This window comes from Athene cunicularia (genome assembly GCF_003259725.1).
Source record: "Athene cunicularia isolate RWA chromosome 20 unlocalized genomic scaffold, athCun1 chr20_part1, whole genome shotgun sequence".
NCBI classification, from domain to species: domain Eukaryota; kingdom Metazoa; phylum Chordata; class Aves; order Strigiformes; family Strigidae; genus Athene; species Athene cunicularia.
Window position 1 is genome coordinate 1,020,981 of NW_020799125.1, and position 19,631 is coordinate 1,040,611.

The window sequence follows — 19,631 nt, forward strand, 5'->3', positions numbered from 1 at the left end:
AGAACAGTCGAGCTGGCAAATATCAAACTGTTGCTAGAAGAGGCAGGATATTGTGTGATGTGGTGTTTGACAGTGCTCAACATCAGTCTGGGGAACAAAAAAAAAAAAAAAAGAAAAAGAAAGGCTGTGTGTTAGGAAGAGAGGGGTGAGGGTATCACTGCAAAATACCAAAGGCCAAGGTTAAAGACGTGTCTGTCTGTCTCCAGTGTCCCTCCACTCACCCGAGGCCCCAATGCTTGGCCAGGCTTAAGTGGTGGCTGCGGGGATGGGGCAACTCTGGTCTTTCCAGTTAGGATTTCACTGAACCCCTTCAACCCAAGTCTAACACCGTGGTTGTGGGCGAGGAACAGAAGAGAGATTACTCACCATGACATAGATCATTGGCTGACCTTTTGTTTTCCTTATGCCCAGGTTGCTCCACTTCTAGAAACTCCATTCTCTGGGCTGAATTCACCCTTGCGATGGCTTTTCTGAAATCAGTGGAGGCAAACCAGGCTTGAGCCTGGTCCTCTCTTGATTTCTGCTGTAGTCATGGCAAATTTTGCACACACGGATGTATTTTCCTTTCCTTCATGTCTCCAGTAATTGCTTTCTGCCTCTTATTCACACCTGTGACCAGACTGGAGCCCAGTGATAGCCACAAAGGCTGTCATTCACTCCTAGCACTGCTGCCTGGTTTTAACAAGCTGTTCTCATACGCCATGAGCTCAGCACAAACTCTGGATTAAAAAACAGCCTCATTTCCCAACAGGAGATAACCTCTTTCTCCTGGCCGTAGCTTCTCAGAAGAACAGACACTGTTACTGGTTGAGTTCGTATGCAGAGATGGATCCGAGTCCATGCTAGTCCAACTCAGCGTGGCTCACATTTGCTGCCCACAAAATGAAAGGAGAAAATGAAAACAATTGCTCAAGCGTAGTTTAAAATCAGTGCAAGACATCACAAGTGATACTTTCTGTTGTACCAAGATTAGTGCTAACGTAATGAGTCCACGTTTTTTTTAAAAGGGCTGATTTAATGCTATAGAATTCTGTGGAATAAACCCCAAGCCAGAGGGTTTCAAGCTCAAACCCTCAGCGTCCTAAGGAGGCTGATGGCAGCTCGTTGGAAGGTCAGTTCTCATGCGTTTTGCTGCTGAGTGCTGGGCTGTTGGACCCGAAGGAACCTCAGTGCAAAGCCCACTGAAGCAGTGAGCATCTTTCCGTCGGCTGTGGGACCATGCCTTGGGCCTCACATCCAGCATGGGCTCTCATTTTCTGACTGGCAGCAGAAAAAATACCAACTCAGTTTCTATCCTTTGTCAAATTCAAGTCAAAACCTGAAACTTTTGTAAACCTTCCCCGAAGTCAGCCTGGAAACATAATTTTTTTTTGTTGTCGAACATGTTTTTAATAGATACCAACTGAAAGTGGTTGTGAAGACCTGGGAACTAAAGCACGCTCTGTTACGCTGTTACAGCTTCCCATGATCTTTGTCTCGGGTTGCCAAGCCCCAGTTTTCTTTCCCTTCCCCCTGGCACGAGCAGGGCGCCCGCCCCGCGCTCGCGTCGCTCTTGGCCATCACGATTGCAAGCTTCAGTTCATGTTGTTGTGTGTGGCTGGATTCCCGCTTCCCTCATCTTCATGTCACCGACACATACACTTCCCACCACTGAACCGAGGTTCATTTCACCATCCACTTGACTGACATCCAAATGTCACTTCTCCGAGACACCCCGCGTCACTCTGCATGACTTTCTGGTTGAATGAGAACATGATCTTGGATTAGCTGATAACATATATCTCTATATATGTCTGTATTTTCTTTTGGACTCTTTCCTACCAGCTCCTGCAGACCCCAACAGCATTCTCCTCTGCAGGGATTGTACTTGCATGTGATTCCACGTGTCATTTCCACTGAGAGAATTGCATGGCAGAAGGAAAAAAAAAAAATCAATTAATTGTTCATGTTGTCTCATGTCGTCTACGTTAAAACAAAGAAGTGACATCAGGTGTTGGCTTTTTTTCTGAGTAGGGAGTACTCAGGAACAAAACCTACCCAGATTGTAATTGTTCATCAAATTTCTGTGAGGTGGTTTGGGTTTTTTTTTTAATGTGTAAAAGTGTTGCACCTCATGCTATCAGGCTCGAAACTCTTGGCTCATATTCCTCACGGAGTTCAACGCTTTCTTTTTTTGCCTTTTGTGATTCTTGCAAACATTTGCAGCACATTTAATTGTGGCAATAGAAAAGGGGCCCCGAATAGAAGGCCCTGCTTTACTTGGTGGGAGGCAACTGGTTATAGGCTGAGATTGGTGATGGGAGCAACTCAGGATGAGGCACAAAGAGATTGCTTTGAATTCTGTATCTTGGTGTGTTGCTGATTCATTTTTATAAAACTTATTTTTATAAAAGGCCAGGTAGTTCAAAGTGTAAGTACTACTGACATGCAGTATTTTCCAGATTATTCTGTAAAATCAACTAAAATAAAGAAGAAAAAAAAAAAATCCATTAGGACCAAATGACAAAATTTCAATCTGGATTTTAATCCAAGAAGCACAGAATGAGAATTTGGCTCATTACGTATGATGATTTTGGTAGCATTAGTGACTAAAGCTTACATCCAGAAAGGTATTTAGGCCCGTGCTTGTTCCTAGATTCCTGGATTTGTACCTCTGATCCGATTTTTCAGCTCTGCTGAACATCTGTTAGTCCCGTGGCTTTCAGACAGACCCTGCAGGTGGGCAGCACACTGGAAATGATACCTTCAGTGTTTATCTGAATCAAAAATGCATTGTGAATTGCAAGTAATTCTGCCTTTTCTGACTTGGTCATGACCAAATTTTATTTTCTCTCAAATATAACTTTCAAAATGAAATTGTTGCCCAGCCAATGGCCACAGATGACCCCGCCCTGCAGGGCAGGAGATGCTCTCCCCGTTGCATCAAGCCCTGGGATCATGCTCTGCAACTCTGGAAAATGCTGCCTAAGCACCTTTCTTTCCCTGTAGATGTTCAACATCTCTCAGTGTAAAGTGACTTTGTAAAAGCAGCACCCTCTTACTCAACAAATCCGCTCCCCGTGTGTCTTCGAGTCACGTCTTCTTCCTTTACTGACAAAAAACGAATGTCTGCTCCCGTCGCATGGTACAGCTGATACGGCTGGGGAAAAGGGAGCTGCATTTTGCTTTGCTTCAAATAGCAGCAGCTAAGTTCTGATTGAAGACCCTCCTGCCAGTTCTGAAGGCAAAGGAGGACTGTTTGGCTCTGAGTTTTAAGGTGGCATTGCTGAGAGACAGAAAAAAAAAAAAAAAAAAAAAAAAAAAAAAAAAAAAGGTCTTTGGTTGGTGACCTGGAAATCTGGTGCAGAAATCAAAATTCCTGTAATGTTCTTCCCAAAAAATTGAGTCAGAGCATTTGCAGCAAAACGGTAAGTGGCTGCTGCAATGGTACAGAGTACTGGGGAAAAAAAATCCATGGTTTTACTCAGTTTTGATTCACCTATATATAAAATATTGGCTATACATGCAAGTGCCTTGCACTGGTTGTATAACCTCTATCAGTGTATTTTAATAATCAATTACAATTCAGAAAGTACCAAATATATCCAAAACTATTTGCAGTTTGGTCTCCCCAATGCTATCTCTATAAAGTTTGCCCTTCCATAAAGATTCACAAAACCTGTTCGTTTTGCGATTTTCACGTGAAAATTCATCATCTTCACTTGGGTGAAAGTTTTTCGTTACGAATTTCAGAATTTGGAAAAAAGAATTAGGGCTGAGTGGTCGGCAGACTGTTTCTCAGTGAGATCGTCTCTTGTTTCTGGAGAGCTCTTCTTTTCAAACCGTAATTACAAGGTTTTAAAGCAATGGGATCGTAATAGACAAAAAAAAACCCAAAACAAACAAACAAACAAACAAAACACCAGCAATAAAATGCCATATTCTGAAGCTGTAAAATTTTCTTTGCCTGTTTCTGACACCTGTAGCAGACCTGCAGATAGATGTTAGTTAGCTTTTAGATTGGCTCTTTATAGGATATAAAGGAGTTGCACATTTAAGTGTTCATATTGAAGTATTTAAATATATGACTGGAAAAAAAGAGGAACTCTTCAGAATATATAAAAGGGGCAGATGGTGTTTTAAAAGGGAGGAAATAAAGGAGCTGAAGAAAGGGAAAGGACAGGTCTGAGCACCAGAAGTGAAATGTTTCCAAGAAAGTTAAAAGTTTAAGATAAAGGGGGGGTTTTGTTGGTATTTTCTCATTAGTTATAGGATTTTGGAAGGCAGTTGTGAAAGAAAAGCTTCCTTGCTCGTGATCGGAGCCGATCAGTGATTTAAGGAATCATAACCTCATTGTTTAATGTCATTCTGTCCCGCCAGCCCTGGCATCCCACGAGGGGCTTCTGTTTTAAGTCCTCATTATTTTCTCTCTCTTAATAATCATTCCCATTTCACTCATTACGGCGGAAACATTTCTACAATGCTTTCTTTTTTTTTTTTTTTTTTAATTTAAAAAAAAAAAACAAAAGCAAAACCAATAAAAGAAATATATTTATTTTTTTTTTAAAAAAAGCCAACAGCAAAACTACATCTCACTGCTGCTTGGAAGTGCTCTTGGTTTCTAATGGCTGGTGGGGAAGGACTGCGTGGTTTCCAGAATGACTCCTCCTGCTGTCTCCTTTTTGTCTTTGTTTCAACGTGTTTCTCTGAACAGTCAGAAGGTCAGTTTGAAAGATCGTGTCTTCTCCAGTCCCCGCGGTGCTGGCACCAAAGGGAAAGGCTCTCCACAGGCTCAGGGCATCAGGAGGTCCCCCAGCGCTGACCAGAGCATCGAGGACAGCCCAAGCAAAGTGCCCAAGAGCTGGAGCTTCGGAGACCGCAGCCGAGCTCGGCAAGCTTTCCGCATCAAGGGCGCGGCGTCCCGGCAGAACTCGGAAGGTGAGGGCTTGGGGTGCTGGGCCAGAGCCCCAATCCCTGCTGGCCCCAACATCCTCTCCCTCCCCAACTAAGAATGGCAGAGCTGCCAGCCAGAGTGCTTACATAGGTCTCCTTCCCCTTCCAGTCCTTTAGACTAGTGAGAGATAAGAAAACCCCTGCTGACACCCACAATAATGGATGTATTTGGGATGGGGAAAGGAGGAAGAGTCTGGCATCTGTTTTGTTAATTATTAGGCCTAGCATAAAGGACACAGCCAGCAGAAAGATGAACCAATAACCAAATTGTATTTGATACAGAAGGGTCAGTCCATGGGTGGGCGCTGGGGGTACAAACAAGTCAGTCAGATTATACATAATCGACATCAATCCCACTGACCCCAACAACGACACCGCACGACCAGCAATGGGTGCAATAAATGGTGAAATGCAGTTTCCCGTAGAAGGGACGGGAGAGAACCGAGTCAACCAGCCAAACACATAAGACCAAGGAAGCCACATACTGAATCTCTCCACAGCCCGCGTTTACAAAAGCCAGACCTGACTGGAGCCCAGTCCCAGGGAGGCGGGAGGTCCTTCCCCAACAGGGAACTCTGCACAGGGCATCCTCCTCACACACAGACACTGCCCCTCCTGCAAGGGGTCCCAGCTGTTATCCCTGCGTGGGACACCTGACCTTGGGTTACTGACTGCGGGACCCCTGGGGCTCCTTTACCCAACGGCTCTGTCTGCCAGGCCGGCACCACCCTGGGGGGAAGCCTGAAGGGAAGCTCACCCCCCTTTGGGAACGGCTGTGGGAATCACACATGTGTCAACCTTAATTTGGGGCTTGGGGTTGAAACCCCAGCATTTCAGCATCCAGAGATGGATGAGAGCTGGAGCTGGCATTGCTGGATGTCACCTTACCACATCTCGGGAGATGCTCTCATTAGGATGCTCAGCAAAGATATCTCTGGTGCTTGCCCCAGGGTTGCTGTTTGAGATCTGACTCGTCTTTCTTTGCGCAGCACCAGCACAGGAAATAGTAACGTGTTGTTTTTATTCCCCCCTCTCCCAAACCCAGAAGCGAGCCTCCCCGGAGAAGACATTCCCGATGAGAATAAAAGCTGCAACTGCGAGTTTGTGACGGAAGATTTGACACCAGGACTGAAAGTCAGCATCAGGGCAGTGTGGTAAGAGAGGGAGAGGAGGGAAATGGTCCAGAAAAATAAATAATAGGGGGGGGAAAAAAAATAAATATATATTTAAAGTCCAAACAGGTGGTAAATGCTGAAATGTCTGTGCTGCAGGCTGGTTTTCCCCTGGGTGATTTGCTGTCCTTTACAGAAAATTCTGCTAGAAAGGGCAGTTTTTGCTGAGGGAAGGTATAAATGGAGAAACAGGAAAATCCCCTGCAGGGATGCGGCCAAATGATCCTTCTCACCAGCTTGTTGACATTTATAAAAGCGCTGCAGAGAGGACACTCACACAACCGATAGTCCAAGAGGCATCGGGGACCCCCCATTGTAGACGGGGCTTCAGCCACGACCCCCCACAATCCCCTTCCCCTCTCCTATTGCCTCATCCTCTCCCAAACCCGCAGGGTTGGGATTGATTCCATTTCCCTTCCACAAGAGCTCCCTGCAGTGTTTTTTATCTGCCGCTAAGCAGGTCAGGCTGCAGCCCAGGGACTATATTTTGCCTTTCCTCTCCATCTCCTGCAGCATTATGAGATTTCTTGTCTCCAAGCGCAAGTTTAAGGAGAGCCTTCGGCCCTACGACGTGATGGATGTCATCGAGCAGTATTCAGCCGGTCACCTGGACATGCTCTCCCGGATTAAAAACCTTCAGGCCAGGCAAGAGACCCCTCTCTTTGCTTCATTTTTTCACTGTTTCTTGTTCATTGTGGAGGTATTGCCAGGAGAGAGACACTTTCCTTTGCAGCTACAACTTAATCTTTTTCTTCCGGAGAGAAAGCCGCAAGGAAAAAGTCAATGCTCGTGGCTGGAACCCACAGGGATGAGCAGGACAGGGACTGCAAATGATGTTATGCCACTGAAGCCACCTTAGTGCCCACCTCAGGACAGACACACAAAAATCACAGCTCATCCTCCTACTTTATATGGGAATTTCTGTCATTATGGTCTATCCCATAGGTAAGGCAGGTGCATGTCTCCGTGGTCCTGGCAGGGTAGCAAAGGTTTGGTGCCTCAGTTTTAAGGCTAATGTGGCTAATTTGGTACCTTCCTGGCAGCGATACAAAATAAAATCTGGTGCGCTGGTTGCGACCCTGCTGCTACAGGCTTCCTCCCACCGTTAGGATGCTGAGCTGTTTTAGGAGGAATCCCTCTTCAGATGGCAGAGTCTGCCGAAAATACCTGCAGATGGGGAATTCTCATCCAAGCCCACCAACGTAGGTGTGGTTTAGCTGAGCTGCGTTTCGGCTTCTGTGCTCTAATTTTAGGGGATGATGAGTTTTAATAGGGGAAGAAATGTGAAAAAGGGACAAATGGAACCAAGAAGGGCATTTAAAATTTAATTTTCTCCTGGAAAAAAAAAAAAAAAAGAGCAGATGACCTTCTTGTCTGACCACTCCTCCCTCAGCCCTGATGTCCCATGTTGAAGATGAGACTCCCAACATCCCCCTGGCTGTGTTGGCTCAGCAGAAGTAGCTTCAGTTCTGCTGAGCTCAAAGGACACCCAGAACAGAGTCAGGGCTTGGCCACAGGCTATCTCCGGTCAAAATAATACGCCATCTGCTTTTACACTTGGAGAACAAAAGTATTTCCCTTGATGGCTGTGGAAGCTCAGTTTCCTCTGGAAGCCACTGGGGAAATTTTTCTTTAATGTCAAACTCATCTAGGTCCCTGGTAGAGTCAGCAGGTGTGAAAAAAAAAAAAAAAAAAAGGGTATGCAAACAGCTAATATGAACCCCAGGAATGGGAGCGGAAAGTTGTCTTAGGAAAAAGAGGCATCTCTCTCCTGCCGTTAATCTCTGAGAGACCATTTTAACTCTGCTATTTTTGATGCTCAAGCAGCAGAGGTAGTTTTCTCAGTGTTGCTGCATGCTGTGTGTTTCCCATTTCCAGATACGCATCCAGAAGGTAAATTCTCCCTTGCGATGGAGACTAAAATATCCTGGAGAATTTCCTCTCTTTGAGCCTCTCACCCCCGTTCAGTATGAACTCAGTGATTAGAGATCCGAGATGTGTAGCTGAATCTGGAGGAGGAAGAGGAGGAGGAGGAGGAGGGGAGTGATATTTCCTGATTTTAATAACCTGAAACAAGAGGCCTCCAGGCTGCCTCGGCAGGTGGTGAGCTCTTGGGGTTGCCATCTCCACTGGCTGCAGGTGGGACACCCGAGTCCTCAGCACCCCAAGCTGGTGTGGCAGATTGCCTCTCTGTCCACCCAAGTCTCCCATGGCCAATCCTTCAAGGTGATGTCCTACAAAGACAGCTGTGGTTTGGTTGGCTGGGTTTTTTTTGGGGTGGTTGGGATAAGGAATTGCAGCTTTCAGAGACCAAACTGAATTCTCCTCTTAGCTGTACCCATGGGACTGTGAGGCTGAGGTTGCTGAGGCTGGACTAGCCCAGGGCTGCCACCCACCCCACTGCAGGGAGGTCAGGAGGACCAGGAGCTGCTTCAAACGTGTGAAGTGCGTGGATTATGGGATCCAACCAAGCAGCTTCGCTGGTTTCGCTTTCCCCACTGAGCAGGAGATCAGTGATGGTGACGGGAGCAGACCCCCTTGGGGTCATCCTTCACAGTGCTCATCATCATCATCGTAGCCAGATGGGCACCAGGAGGTCCCATGGCCACCTACCCAGTACAACTGGAAGGGGCGCCCTGTAGACAAGGTGTGTGCCTGGGGTGACAGCGGCCGATGTTGGGACACAACCAACTGGCACTAGAAATACAGTGCTCCCATACGGTGGAGCTCAGGGAGGTTGTCACGGGGCACCTTGGAGAACAGATATTTTTATTTCCCTTTCCTTCAGCAATCAAAGTGCTGTGTTGTCCCTGCCAGCTCAGCTCAGCAGGGCTCGCTGTGATCTCCCGTAGCCAAGGCTTTGGTGGATTAAAGCTGCATTCAAGCAAGTTTCTGGGGTGTTTACATGCACTTTCCTCTTTAATCATTAATGCCTCTGTCACTGTGTCTGTAATGTGCTCTTTTCAGTGTTGTGCTCACACTGTCTCGTGTCTCATCCTGACACCTTGCCAACCATGGATGTCTCCCATTCATTGAGTTACACAATCCCACAGCGTATCTCGTCGACTCCCAATGGCTCATGCTTGTCTGAACTAGCTGAGGATGTGTTGTCTAGCACTGGAACTGAAAGGAGAATTAATATTTGTTTCATATCCAACAGCCTCAATGGGATATCACTACACATAATGCAAATATATTCCAGAGGGTAAAGCGTGTTGCCTGATATATCTGGGGCGGGGGGTTCACCTAATGATGTTTGAGTGGTGCCTAAATCTCCAAATCTTACCCCAGGGTGGATAAGCCTCTGGCTTTCACTGGCAACCAGGTGGTAGGAGAGAGCCTCCTGTTTCCAGCAGAGTATATTTTCAAAATCACTCTCTTTCTCTCTCTGTCGTTCTGTTTTTCAGTTGTTTCTCTCTGCAACTTTTCTGACCAACTTTTCTCTACGTGTTGCTTCATTATGCATTTTGCTGGTGTCTTTTTTTCTTATTTACTTTGCCAGGATAGATATGATTGTGGGTCCCCCACCCCCTTCAACTCCCCGGCATAAGAAGTATCCAACCAAAGGACCCATGTATTCTTCCAAAGAATCTCCCCAATACTCGCCTAGGTTAGGATCCACCAAAAATGCCGCTTTCTCTGGATTTTTCATTTGCTTAATGTCAAACCCCTTTCATGCCAGTTATATGACGGCATTTATCACCTAGCAGCGCAGGTTGCTGAATCATGACTCAGAAGGGCTTGCTACTCTGGGTATGCTCTGATGTATTTTGGGTAATGAGCTTTCACACTAGGCAAGCCAAAGGAAAAAAAAAAAAAAAAAAAAAAAATTCATACAGTCATCAATAACCATCAGTTTCTTCAGCGAGCGTATTTTCTATTTTCAGTCTTCTTCTAGGTGTTCGAGAGCAAATTTATATCTTTTTTAAAATCTCGTATTTTATCAGGCTATCTTCAAATGTAAAAGGTGGAATATTTACCCACAAAGCCAATATAAACTCAACAATTTACTTTCTAAAGAATTAAACACTCCGCACACAAGCAAAGGAGCCTCTGCAGCTCTTTGTACGATGAAATGAGTTTACTTCAGTGGGCAAAGTAAGAATGAAGTGTTTCATATCCAGTGAACACAGTGGTCTCTTTTTGAGAGGCAACTCTACTGACCACGGAGGAAAAAAATTCCATTAAAATATTGCAACCACGGGACTCATTAAAAGAAATAAGATCCTGATTTTGCAAGCAAAAAGAAGAGCAGGAGTCAAACCCAGCCCTCAGTCATGCAGCGAGATTTTTCTCATTGGCCTTCTTAAGTTCTCTCCTTAGGTAAAACCATACCTGAAGGTGATGCAAGGAGGAAAATATTCTCACTGAAGTTCCCATTTTAGAGCATTCTGAGGTCTGGTGGGCAGGGCCATGAGCTGAGCTGTATTTTCCCCTTGTATTGAGACCACTGGAGCCGAAGGCAGTTCTAAATATTGGTCAGAAAGTAATTTTCCATGCACAAATAGTAGGTGATTTTTAAAATAAGCAAGTGTAGCCTCAAATATTTTTTCTTTCTAAATATACTTGCGCTCCCTAAGAGCTAATACATGACAAATCTCTTTGATTTTTATTTAAGCTGCTCTGAGTAATCTTCACTAGAGGAATATGAGTGAAAGGAATATTGAAAGCTTACCTTTTCCCACTCAGCTAGCTAGAATTTCCCAGAAGCTCCAAGCTTTATGCTTAGAAATAAAATGCTCTAAGAAAAGCATTTTTACCATTTCTCCTCCCTGCCAAATGGTGAAGCCCAAAACTAGTCTTTAAAAGTGAAATAACTTGCCTCATTTTGATTTTAAAATAAAAATACATATTTAAATGGGTTTTGCTAGATTTAACCTATAAGATTAGGTGTGCAACAAGCCTTCGCTAGAGGCAAGATTTGCGTGTGAAAGCTTGTGCCTGGCACACAGAAAAGGTGATTGATGGATACTAGGGGAGGAGGCCGCAAACTGGAATTCTTAATTCTATTCAGTCTCTATCAGCTTAATGGCTTTTTCCCCCCTGTTTTTACAGTTTCTAATACTGATGGCCAGACAGATTAATAATCTGTTTGCTCATCCCCACTAGGCTCCTGGGACGTAAAGATTATTTTAAATAATTTCTCCCTTTTAAAATATTTTTTCTCATTTCTTCTTTATTGAGCTGTGGCTGAGAGGCTCCAGAAAGCAGCAGAGTACAGGAGGCTGCCGAAATCGCTGCTCCCATCATTAAAAGGCTTTGTTGTCCTAAATTTTGGCAGACATCAGTGGGACTTGTGAGGTCCTTGAGGTGCCTGATGGGTGCGAACCAGAACTCTGAGCAGCCCCAAACCCAGATCCAAAAAACTCTGGGTCAGACTCTGCTGCTGATGTCCGTGGGGTCCCCATGAGCTGCACCAGCCTCTCCTTTTTAGCACGCACACCCCTGTTTTAGCCAAATTCTTCCCAAAGAAACAAAACTGAGGGATTTCCCATGAGCTGTCTCGACCCCGCGGGTTGCCCTGTGGTGCTCTAGTCACGAGGGCTCAAGTTCAGCCAAAGAGATTCTGCAGGTAGCTCCCAGCAGAGGTGGCTGGATACTAGTGGATGTCCACGGCTGTGGTTTGGCTGAAGGTGTTTTCTCCATGCTGTACACACAGACAATTTGGATTAAATTCCCTTGATCAGCTGATTTAACGTAGAATAGACGCAACCTCAGCTGTAATTTTTAAACAATAGACATTGGTCAGAAGATGCCTAGAGCAAACTTTATTGCCAAATGAGGAGGTAAGTAGCCAGTCCTGTGACATGGATGAAGGGGGTTTGGCTTCAATGCCTGGATTGTGTACAAAAAAAAAAATTATAAGAGATAAAGAAAAAAAGAAAAGGATTGAATATATATTCCCAAACACTTCATTTTTATCTCATTTGAGCCGTTTGACCTTTTGATGTCTGCTTCTGGCCCGAGGGTGACATATTACACCTCTTTGCATGCACTGTTAGCATGAAGCATAATGAAGCATGAGAAAACCTGCACTGTGGCTGATGCAAGACCTTACATTTTTTTTGTATCATTAGAAAGAAGGAAAGATACCCAAATTCACTTTAAAGAGCAACCCCCTTTCTCTCTCCCTCCCAAACTAAGACCCGGCAGAGCCTATCAAGGACAGCAGATGGCACAGTTTGTCGTGCATCATTAGAAATCTCTGAATCCTCTTTTGCCAGGAAGGGAAAAACACAGGTCTGACTCTTCCAAAGCCCCAGCTAAATTCTTCCCTCTGTACGTGTGTGTTTGACACAGCCAAAATAAGCATTGGGAAGACAAGGCTCTCCACGGGATCTAGTGCAGAAGTGGGGTTTGGCATCTCAGGATATTTGTGGTCCTTTGTCACGCAGTAGGAACATACAATATCCCCCTCTGCCTGCAAAGGTGGAATGTGTTCTCTCTCTTCCTCATCTTTTGAGCTTTGCTGCCCAATATGGACAAAACCTCAAACTCTTTTAGAATGGCCAAAAGGACCTCCTGCTCTTTGTGGGCCTCAGCTAGGTACAGGCGGGTTGGGAACTCATGAGGAAATTATTCTCCTCTCTTGTATTAGATAAGGCACAAATGAAATCTCTGCGCTTTGCTGCGGGTAGGAGCACTCTCCTCTAACTTCTGCCATGGGAAGGGGTGGGAGATCTCAAGCCTGGTTTCTCCCATCAAGGGAGAAGGTCTCGGTTCACCTTACTGTCCCCTCTCTGCGCTGAAGCCCACAGGTGCCCGCAGTGGTCCTCAGTGCAGACCCTGCCTCCAAGGTGAGATCTGGCGCTCTGGTTTCTCAGAGCTGTGGAAGATGACCACCTCAGGAGTCAGGACGATGTTGAAGTGTAGACACGAAGAGAATGAATCAAGCAGGACTTCTCCTGGGCTCTGCTATCAGTGGTATATGGGCAAGGGCTTCTGAATGCTTTGCGGGTGAGCTCTGTGAAGGGCTTCGGTCCTGCTTTTAAATCACAGCAGGTCTACAGCCAAGCTTTGTCCAGCCTGAAGGTGATGGAAGAGTGCTCTTCTGTATGATAGTAGTGATCGCTCCATCTGTGAAGTGCCAGCTGGCCTCCTGCGCTTCGCACGGGTCACGCGAGGTTCACTTCCTGGGTAGCTCTTAAGGACACAGAAGAGAGCAGAAGTCCTTCCTCAGTTACTGCAAGGTCAGAACTAGGGTTGCACAAGACTGTCTCTGCCCTTAGGATACACCGTAGCACGGCAACGTTCAGTTTGCCTCTCTTTGTTACCCTCTGTCCTGCCTCCCTGCTCTCCTCAGCCACTGTTTGAAGGACATCTCATTTCCATGAGTGGGCACGTTCCGGTGTTAGTGCTGTGCTAGATGGGACATGAGGGCAGAGCACCCTGATTGGCCTTGGCCTTCCACAACGTTCAGTAGCCTTTAGACTTTGGGCCTCTCTAAATTCATGTTCATTGTTTTACTAGTCTACTTGCTTGTGCATACAGGAGAGGAGTTCGTACAGTGGCTGTACTACGCCTTGACTTGTGATCCCAAACCAAGGTCACCCGAGGTATCCAATTTAATACCTCTTTGCTTACATGGTAGCAGCATTGTCGTAGGATTTCTTGTGCTGTATGTCACGTCAATAATTGCATCCCTTGTGGGGAGTTCCTGTACATGTCAGTAATTTCCTTCTCCCATTACAAGAGAGAAATAAGGCATGCGTATTCCTCACACTTGTAATTACAGCACTTGGTGCTTCTTGTACTCCTGTGCTTATATGGCTAAGCAGAGGATCAGACATGAACTTTTTAAACAAAATGGTATTCTGTCACATCCCTGTCCAAATGACGTATCTTCTGGGATCAAAGATAAACACTAAAATAATTGTTGGCTTTATATTTTCTGTCTTTGGTGTGATGTTCTCACCCACTTCATCTCTCTTTGAGCCAGATCTTCTGGCGCTGTAAACTGCTGTTGCTCTGATATAAGCCAAGGGAGCCATGCCGGTCCGTACCCACTGATATCTGTCCCTTAATGTCAACAGCCAACATATATATTAAGTCCCTGTCAAATGTAAAGAAAAGAGATGGCTCTTGTGTTGGAAATAGCCTCACGTCTCATTCCTTTCCTTGGTTTTTGTTCATTTTCCCCTGTCTGTCTGTGTTCAGCTCCCTCCTTTTCCTCCTCCTGGTGCATGGACCCATGGCCCAACACGGCAGAACTGCGTAAGAAGCATTTTGAGTTTTCTGCTCAAGATACCTCAACTTGGTTTCAGTCAGATTAATTAACCCTTCTTTTCCCCTGCCACCCTTACATTTGGTGCATTATGCAAGAGTAAAGTTTGCCTGGCGTAGAATTAGGTTATAAACTGAGCTGCCGTTAAGAATCCATTCCAAAACCGAGTTGCTCCCCTGACTTTTGAGCGATCAAGAAGCTCCAGTGTTTACTCCCTAGAAAATTTATATTCGATGCCTCAAATAAAATTGACTTCCAGCTTCCAGACTGTCTCCTCCCTCCTTCTTCCTCTGCATACGAAGGTGTGTATCAACCCAGGCGTTTCTATGCTGGGAATGAGGAGTTGCAAATGTAACGTGTGTAAAGCAGTTAGTACCAAAGAACACACCCAGTAGCTTTAGCTGCTGATTTGGCAGGAGTGTCCTCTGCTGTTACCAGCGTGGAGCCCTGCTCACAGAAAATGTCTAATGATACAGGTGTGAATTGCAGTAGCATTCAGATGAGGACAATTTTGTGATGTTTGGTGAGTTATGACCATAGTCAGCCTTGATTTCATTCCACTAAAACATTTAGTACGACACCTGTTTGTCTGGATCTTAGGAACAAGTGGCTCATTTCCATGGACGTGAAAATTGCACACTTACATTTGCATCTAGGAGAGGAAACTGCTGCAAAGACTGAAAAAAAAAATAAAAAAAATCCCATTGACATATGCTAGACAGACAACTTGATCTTCCCCAATAATTTCTCAGTACAAATAAGAAGTTAATTGATTTGGAAGAAAGCCAGTTAAAGAAGTTCTTTGCAGTGGGTAAATTTACTGTGCATAATGTGCCAGGTTTTATCTGTATAAACAGAAATGGATAATTTCAAACTCTTGCTAATACTGCTCTGAATTTTGCATCTGAATTAACACTTCAGTGCCACTGCGTGTCTGTGAGTAATTTGGAGTGTTAGTTGGGAGAGAGCCCTCCTTGCCTGCTGCCTCCAACTGACTCCAGGTCCTTTTCCGGGGGTGGGGGGATTTTCTGATCCCGGTAGAGTTGACCAGATTGTTGGGAGAGGATCCTCCATGACCGACAAGGATCGGACCAAAGGGCCAGCAGAGGGGGAGCTGCCCGAAGACCCCAGCATGATGGGCAGGCTTGGAAAAGTTGAAAAACAGGTATATTGGGTCAGGAGGGTGTTCTTATCAGAGGGTGTTGCATGCACTGTGTTGTTGTTTTTTTTTTCTTGCCGTGTTTTTCCACAGTGGGACTCTACCATTTAAAAAAAAAAAAAAAAAAAAAGTAAGAGCTAAGAATATTCTGGCTGTAAAGTGGATTGTATGAAAGGTCACTAGATGAAATGCTTAGAAACCTAAGTCCTGCTTTCAAAACACTTTGGAGTCTGTGACATACAGTCTTTCTTTCTTAGTGAGTCTACCAAAAATGTTTTTAAAAACGGCACACTGGTTTCTTTGCCACAATAGTAGACATGTTTGAAATGAGTCCATGAGCCTGGCTGCTGTAGCTGCTGGCCTTGCCAAAGATTAAAATCTTCTTAGAGGATAAGGCTCAGAAATCCCCATGGCCGTCTGAGCCCAGGCAAGTGCCAAATGCCATAAGGGGCTGAAAGGATGCGGGTGTGCTCCCGCTTTCCTGGAATTTGGCGCCTGTCAAAAAGATTCTAGAAGCTTAAGGAAAACCCCGTAACAAGGTGGAGAATCAAATGCTTCAGAACAAAACAATTAAATACTTCCTAAAAGTTTCTGTCTGGTGTAGTCACTGTAGGCAGAGGTCATCTCTGAAGCCCAGCCCTGCACTTGTGCGTGGATGGGTTGGAAGTCGCTTGTACTCGGGGTGTTAATGTGCTTCGGCCTGCGTGTAGAACTGGAACTGTGGTGTTTTGCAGGTTCAGTCAATGGAGAAGAAGCTGGACTTCCTGGTGAACATTTACATGCAGCGGATGGGCATCCCACCAACGGAGACAGAGGCTTATTTTGGGTCCAAAGAACCAGACCCAGCACCTCCCTACCACAGCCCCGAAGACAGCAGGGAGCACATTGACAAGAACGGCTGCATCATCAAGATCATCAGGTCCACTAGCTCCATGGGTCAGAAAAACTTCTCTGCCCCACCAGCCCCGACCAACACATGCCCGCCCTCGACGTCATGCCAGCAGCAGGTCTACCAGCGGCAAAGCCACGGCTCCTCGCCCGTTGGAGACCCCGGCTCGCTGGTCCGCATCCCACCTCCGCCCTCCCACGAGCGCTCCTTGTCAGCCTACAGCGGTGGGCACAGGGCGAGCGCAGAGTACCTGAGGAATGAAGACATTACAACCAAACACCACGAGAGTGCCATGAGAGACAGCGACACGTCCATCTCCATCCCCTCGGTAGACCACGAGGAACTGGAGCGTTCTTTCAGCGGCTTTAGCATCTCCCAGTCCAAAGAAAATTTGGACATCCTTAACAACGGTTGCTATGCAGCCGTGGCCAAAATCAGACCCTACATTGCAGAAGGGGAATCAGACACCGATTCTGACCTCTGCACGCCCTGTGGTCCTCCTCCCAGGTCGGCCACGGGCGAGGGACCCTTCAGTGACATGGGCTGGTCAGCCCCCAGGCAGTGAAGCCTTCTTGCAGCCACCGAGCCACGTCCGAACGCTGGCAGCTGCCCGCTCCAGCTGTCCACGCGTTGAACTTCTCAAGGAGATTGACAGCTAAGGTTTTCCTCCTTCTAGGACATCCTTAGCTGGCAGATATTTTCTTGCAGCTTACTCTTGGAGGGGGGACCGAGCAGGTCTGAGCCTGCATTTGTGGAAGAGGTCATGGTGGTGAGCGAACTGGAGCTGTGAAGTCCAGATTTCTTTCATACTCTCTTTCTAAGATCATTACGTGAAATTACTTACTTCATGGTGCAGGGTAGGCAATTTGCATTTCTTGGGAATCTTTAGAAGTGCAGGGCAGGAATAAATCACCCGGCCAGGGCTTTTGGAGGTCACAGTAACTGGTGGCTGACAAGCGTTAGGTGGGAATTGCCACATCATGGCACTGGTGATTACACCTTCAAGTATTCTGGAGTTGTGGAGTGAACACGTGTCTGTGTCTGGCTTAGATTTCAGGTCACGTGTAACTGTGGGGGTGTGGGGGTGGGGGTGTTGTTGCTCTGTGGTTCCTCATTAACCATCAGAAAGGTGGCATAATTCCAATATAATACATGGAAATGTTGCGTAGGGCCCTGGAGGAGAGGGATGGTGGCGGAAACATTCGCATGAACAGAAGACATGGCCTCGTAGTAGGACAGGTTAGGATACCTCTCTGAACCAGAACGGTTTGGAAGTTACCCTATTTTAGGAAACGGAAAGACTCAGAAATACGAGTTTGAGTGCAAGAAGAGGGACAATCCATAGAGCAGAGAAATGAGACAGAGAAGGAGGACAAGAGATTACAGGGCTGGAATTTTGTGTTTTAAACCATGTATTATATTTAATTATCTCCCCTCCTGTTGATAGCGGACCTGCGGGTGCTTTGGATGCAACGGCAAACCAAAGGCAACCCCTCTGGAGGGCTGCCGTGGTGCGAAGCCATTCTCGTGGCCAACAGTGGTGCTGTGGAGGCACAGCCACCAGGCCAAAGGGAGAGGGTGGATGTGCAAGATGCCGTGGTCCCCGCATTGCTGCGAGTTAAGTGCTGAGCTCCATCCCGGTGAAGCCCTGTTGGCCAGAGTGGGCACTTTTCTTACAGTTTGCATTGTGCCTGAACACTTTTGCACACACTATGCCCTGTGAAAATCTTCCCTTTCTTCTTCTGCCCTGCCAAGAATCTCACACCCACGTTCTCGGGATGTCCTTCGGTTTTGTTTGGATCCCTCAAGCTGAGTTAAGAGGTGCTTCTTCGTTTCTTCATGGTCTTTCAGAAGCCTCTTACCTGGGCTTGCTCACAAGTCGTGCCAATCCAAGTCTGCCCCGTTTCGTTGTTGTTGAAGTGCTTTTACTTGGAAAGATCGTTGTGTCATTACCAGGAACCTCAGCAGTGCATTCAGCTGGGGGAAGGCGAGGGGAAAAGCGATGCTCAGAGTTTCTTTTGGGACCAAAACAAAGCCACAAAGTGATCCTTTATGTGGATAGGTTGATGGGGTTATTTTTTTCTGTGAGGGGGTGGATCAGGAAAAGTTGTGTTTGGGATCCATCTCCAGGGCTGGGACACCACGGCCGGCATTGTGCCTCTGAACCTGGCCATGCATCGACAGCCCAGATCCCCCGTGTGCTTTCTGCTGGGGCTGTGATTTCAAACCTCATCTCTCCACATTTTTCCTGTGTCATATCAAGAGCCTGTTAAGGATATTTAGGTGACAACTTCATTTCTGTGTGGCCTTTGAGAGGTTGGAAGTGGCTCGGGGTGAAGGGAGAATCACAGCCTTTCTCTCTCCTCCCGTTTGCTTGACCAGAGGCAGCAACCAGGGGAGACCCAGGACTGGTTTGGCCTTAGGGAAGATGCGGGTGCAGTCTGACAGCTTGCAGACAGAAAAATAAAACCATCCTTTTGCTAGAGCTCAGGACCAACACGCAGGTCTTCACATGGCACTGAGGCATGGGGAAAGGCTCTGCACAATTTTTCCTGCCATTTTTCACCATTCAGGAGGGGAAATCTTTTTTTTTTTTTTTTTTTTTTTTGCTAGTTCCTTTCCCATTTGAATAATTTTTTTTTTTTTTTTTGTTACCTCCTGCAATTTTTCCCTCTCTGCTTGTGCTCCTTTTGGCTCCAGTTTTCTTTGTGCAAAATGAACCCAGCGATGCCTTTGACTTCCATACAAAGAAAGATCGGAATGCAAAATGGCTGCAAATCGTGCAGATTTGCCCCTGTGGCGTGTTGCAAAAATGAGATGCCTTCTGGTGGAGCAGGACATGTCAGCAGGTCTCAAGTCAGACTTGGTGGCATGTGTTTTCTAGTGACCACAAGAATGGAAATTGCATTGGCTGAGGCAAAAGTCAACATTGTTCCAGCCAGCTGCTCGCTGCAAATTTTGTCCGAGTCAGAGATAATGAAGATTTATTATCTGATTTGTTCGTAATTACTTTTCAAGGCCTGCTGGAAATTTGGCACAAAAGGGTAGGATATAAAGGCAGGGAATCCAGATGAGGATGAGGATGATGTCGTGCGGTCCTATTGCAGCACAGGTACGTGACTGGGCTCATATAGGAGGCAAAGGACTTCAAGGCACAATTTTTGTGGGATGTGATTTTTCATCGTGTCCTAGTTTTGAAGCCCTGCTGGCTCTGGTTTGAACGTCCATTTCCTAGTTCTTATTGCAAAATCCCTT

The 19,631-nt window shown here is 46.1% G+C and overlaps 1 protein-coding gene across 1 annotated transcript in view; it reads left to right on the forward strand.

Annotated features, from left to right (window-relative positions):
• The window catches only part of KCNQ2 (potassium voltage-gated channel subfamily Q member 2), a 46,477-nt gene extending 27,514 nt beyond the window's left edge, over nucleotides 1-18,963 (forward strand). Inside the window, exons 13-17 of the mRNA XM_026862295.1 lie at nucleotides 4,694-4,917; nucleotides 5,978-6,086; nucleotides 6,618-6,749; nucleotides 15,370-15,493; nucleotides 16,222-18,963. Coding sequence (XP_026718096.1) covers nucleotides 4,694-4,917; nucleotides 5,978-6,086; nucleotides 6,618-6,749; nucleotides 15,370-15,493; nucleotides 16,222-16,941 — 1,309 coding nt within the window. The 3' untranslated portion in view covers nucleotides 16,942-18,963. The remainder of the gene's footprint in view (nucleotides 1-4,693; nucleotides 4,918-5,977; nucleotides 6,087-6,617; nucleotides 6,750-15,369; nucleotides 15,494-16,221) is intronic.
• Nucleotides 18,964-19,631: the final 668 nt, after the last annotated feature.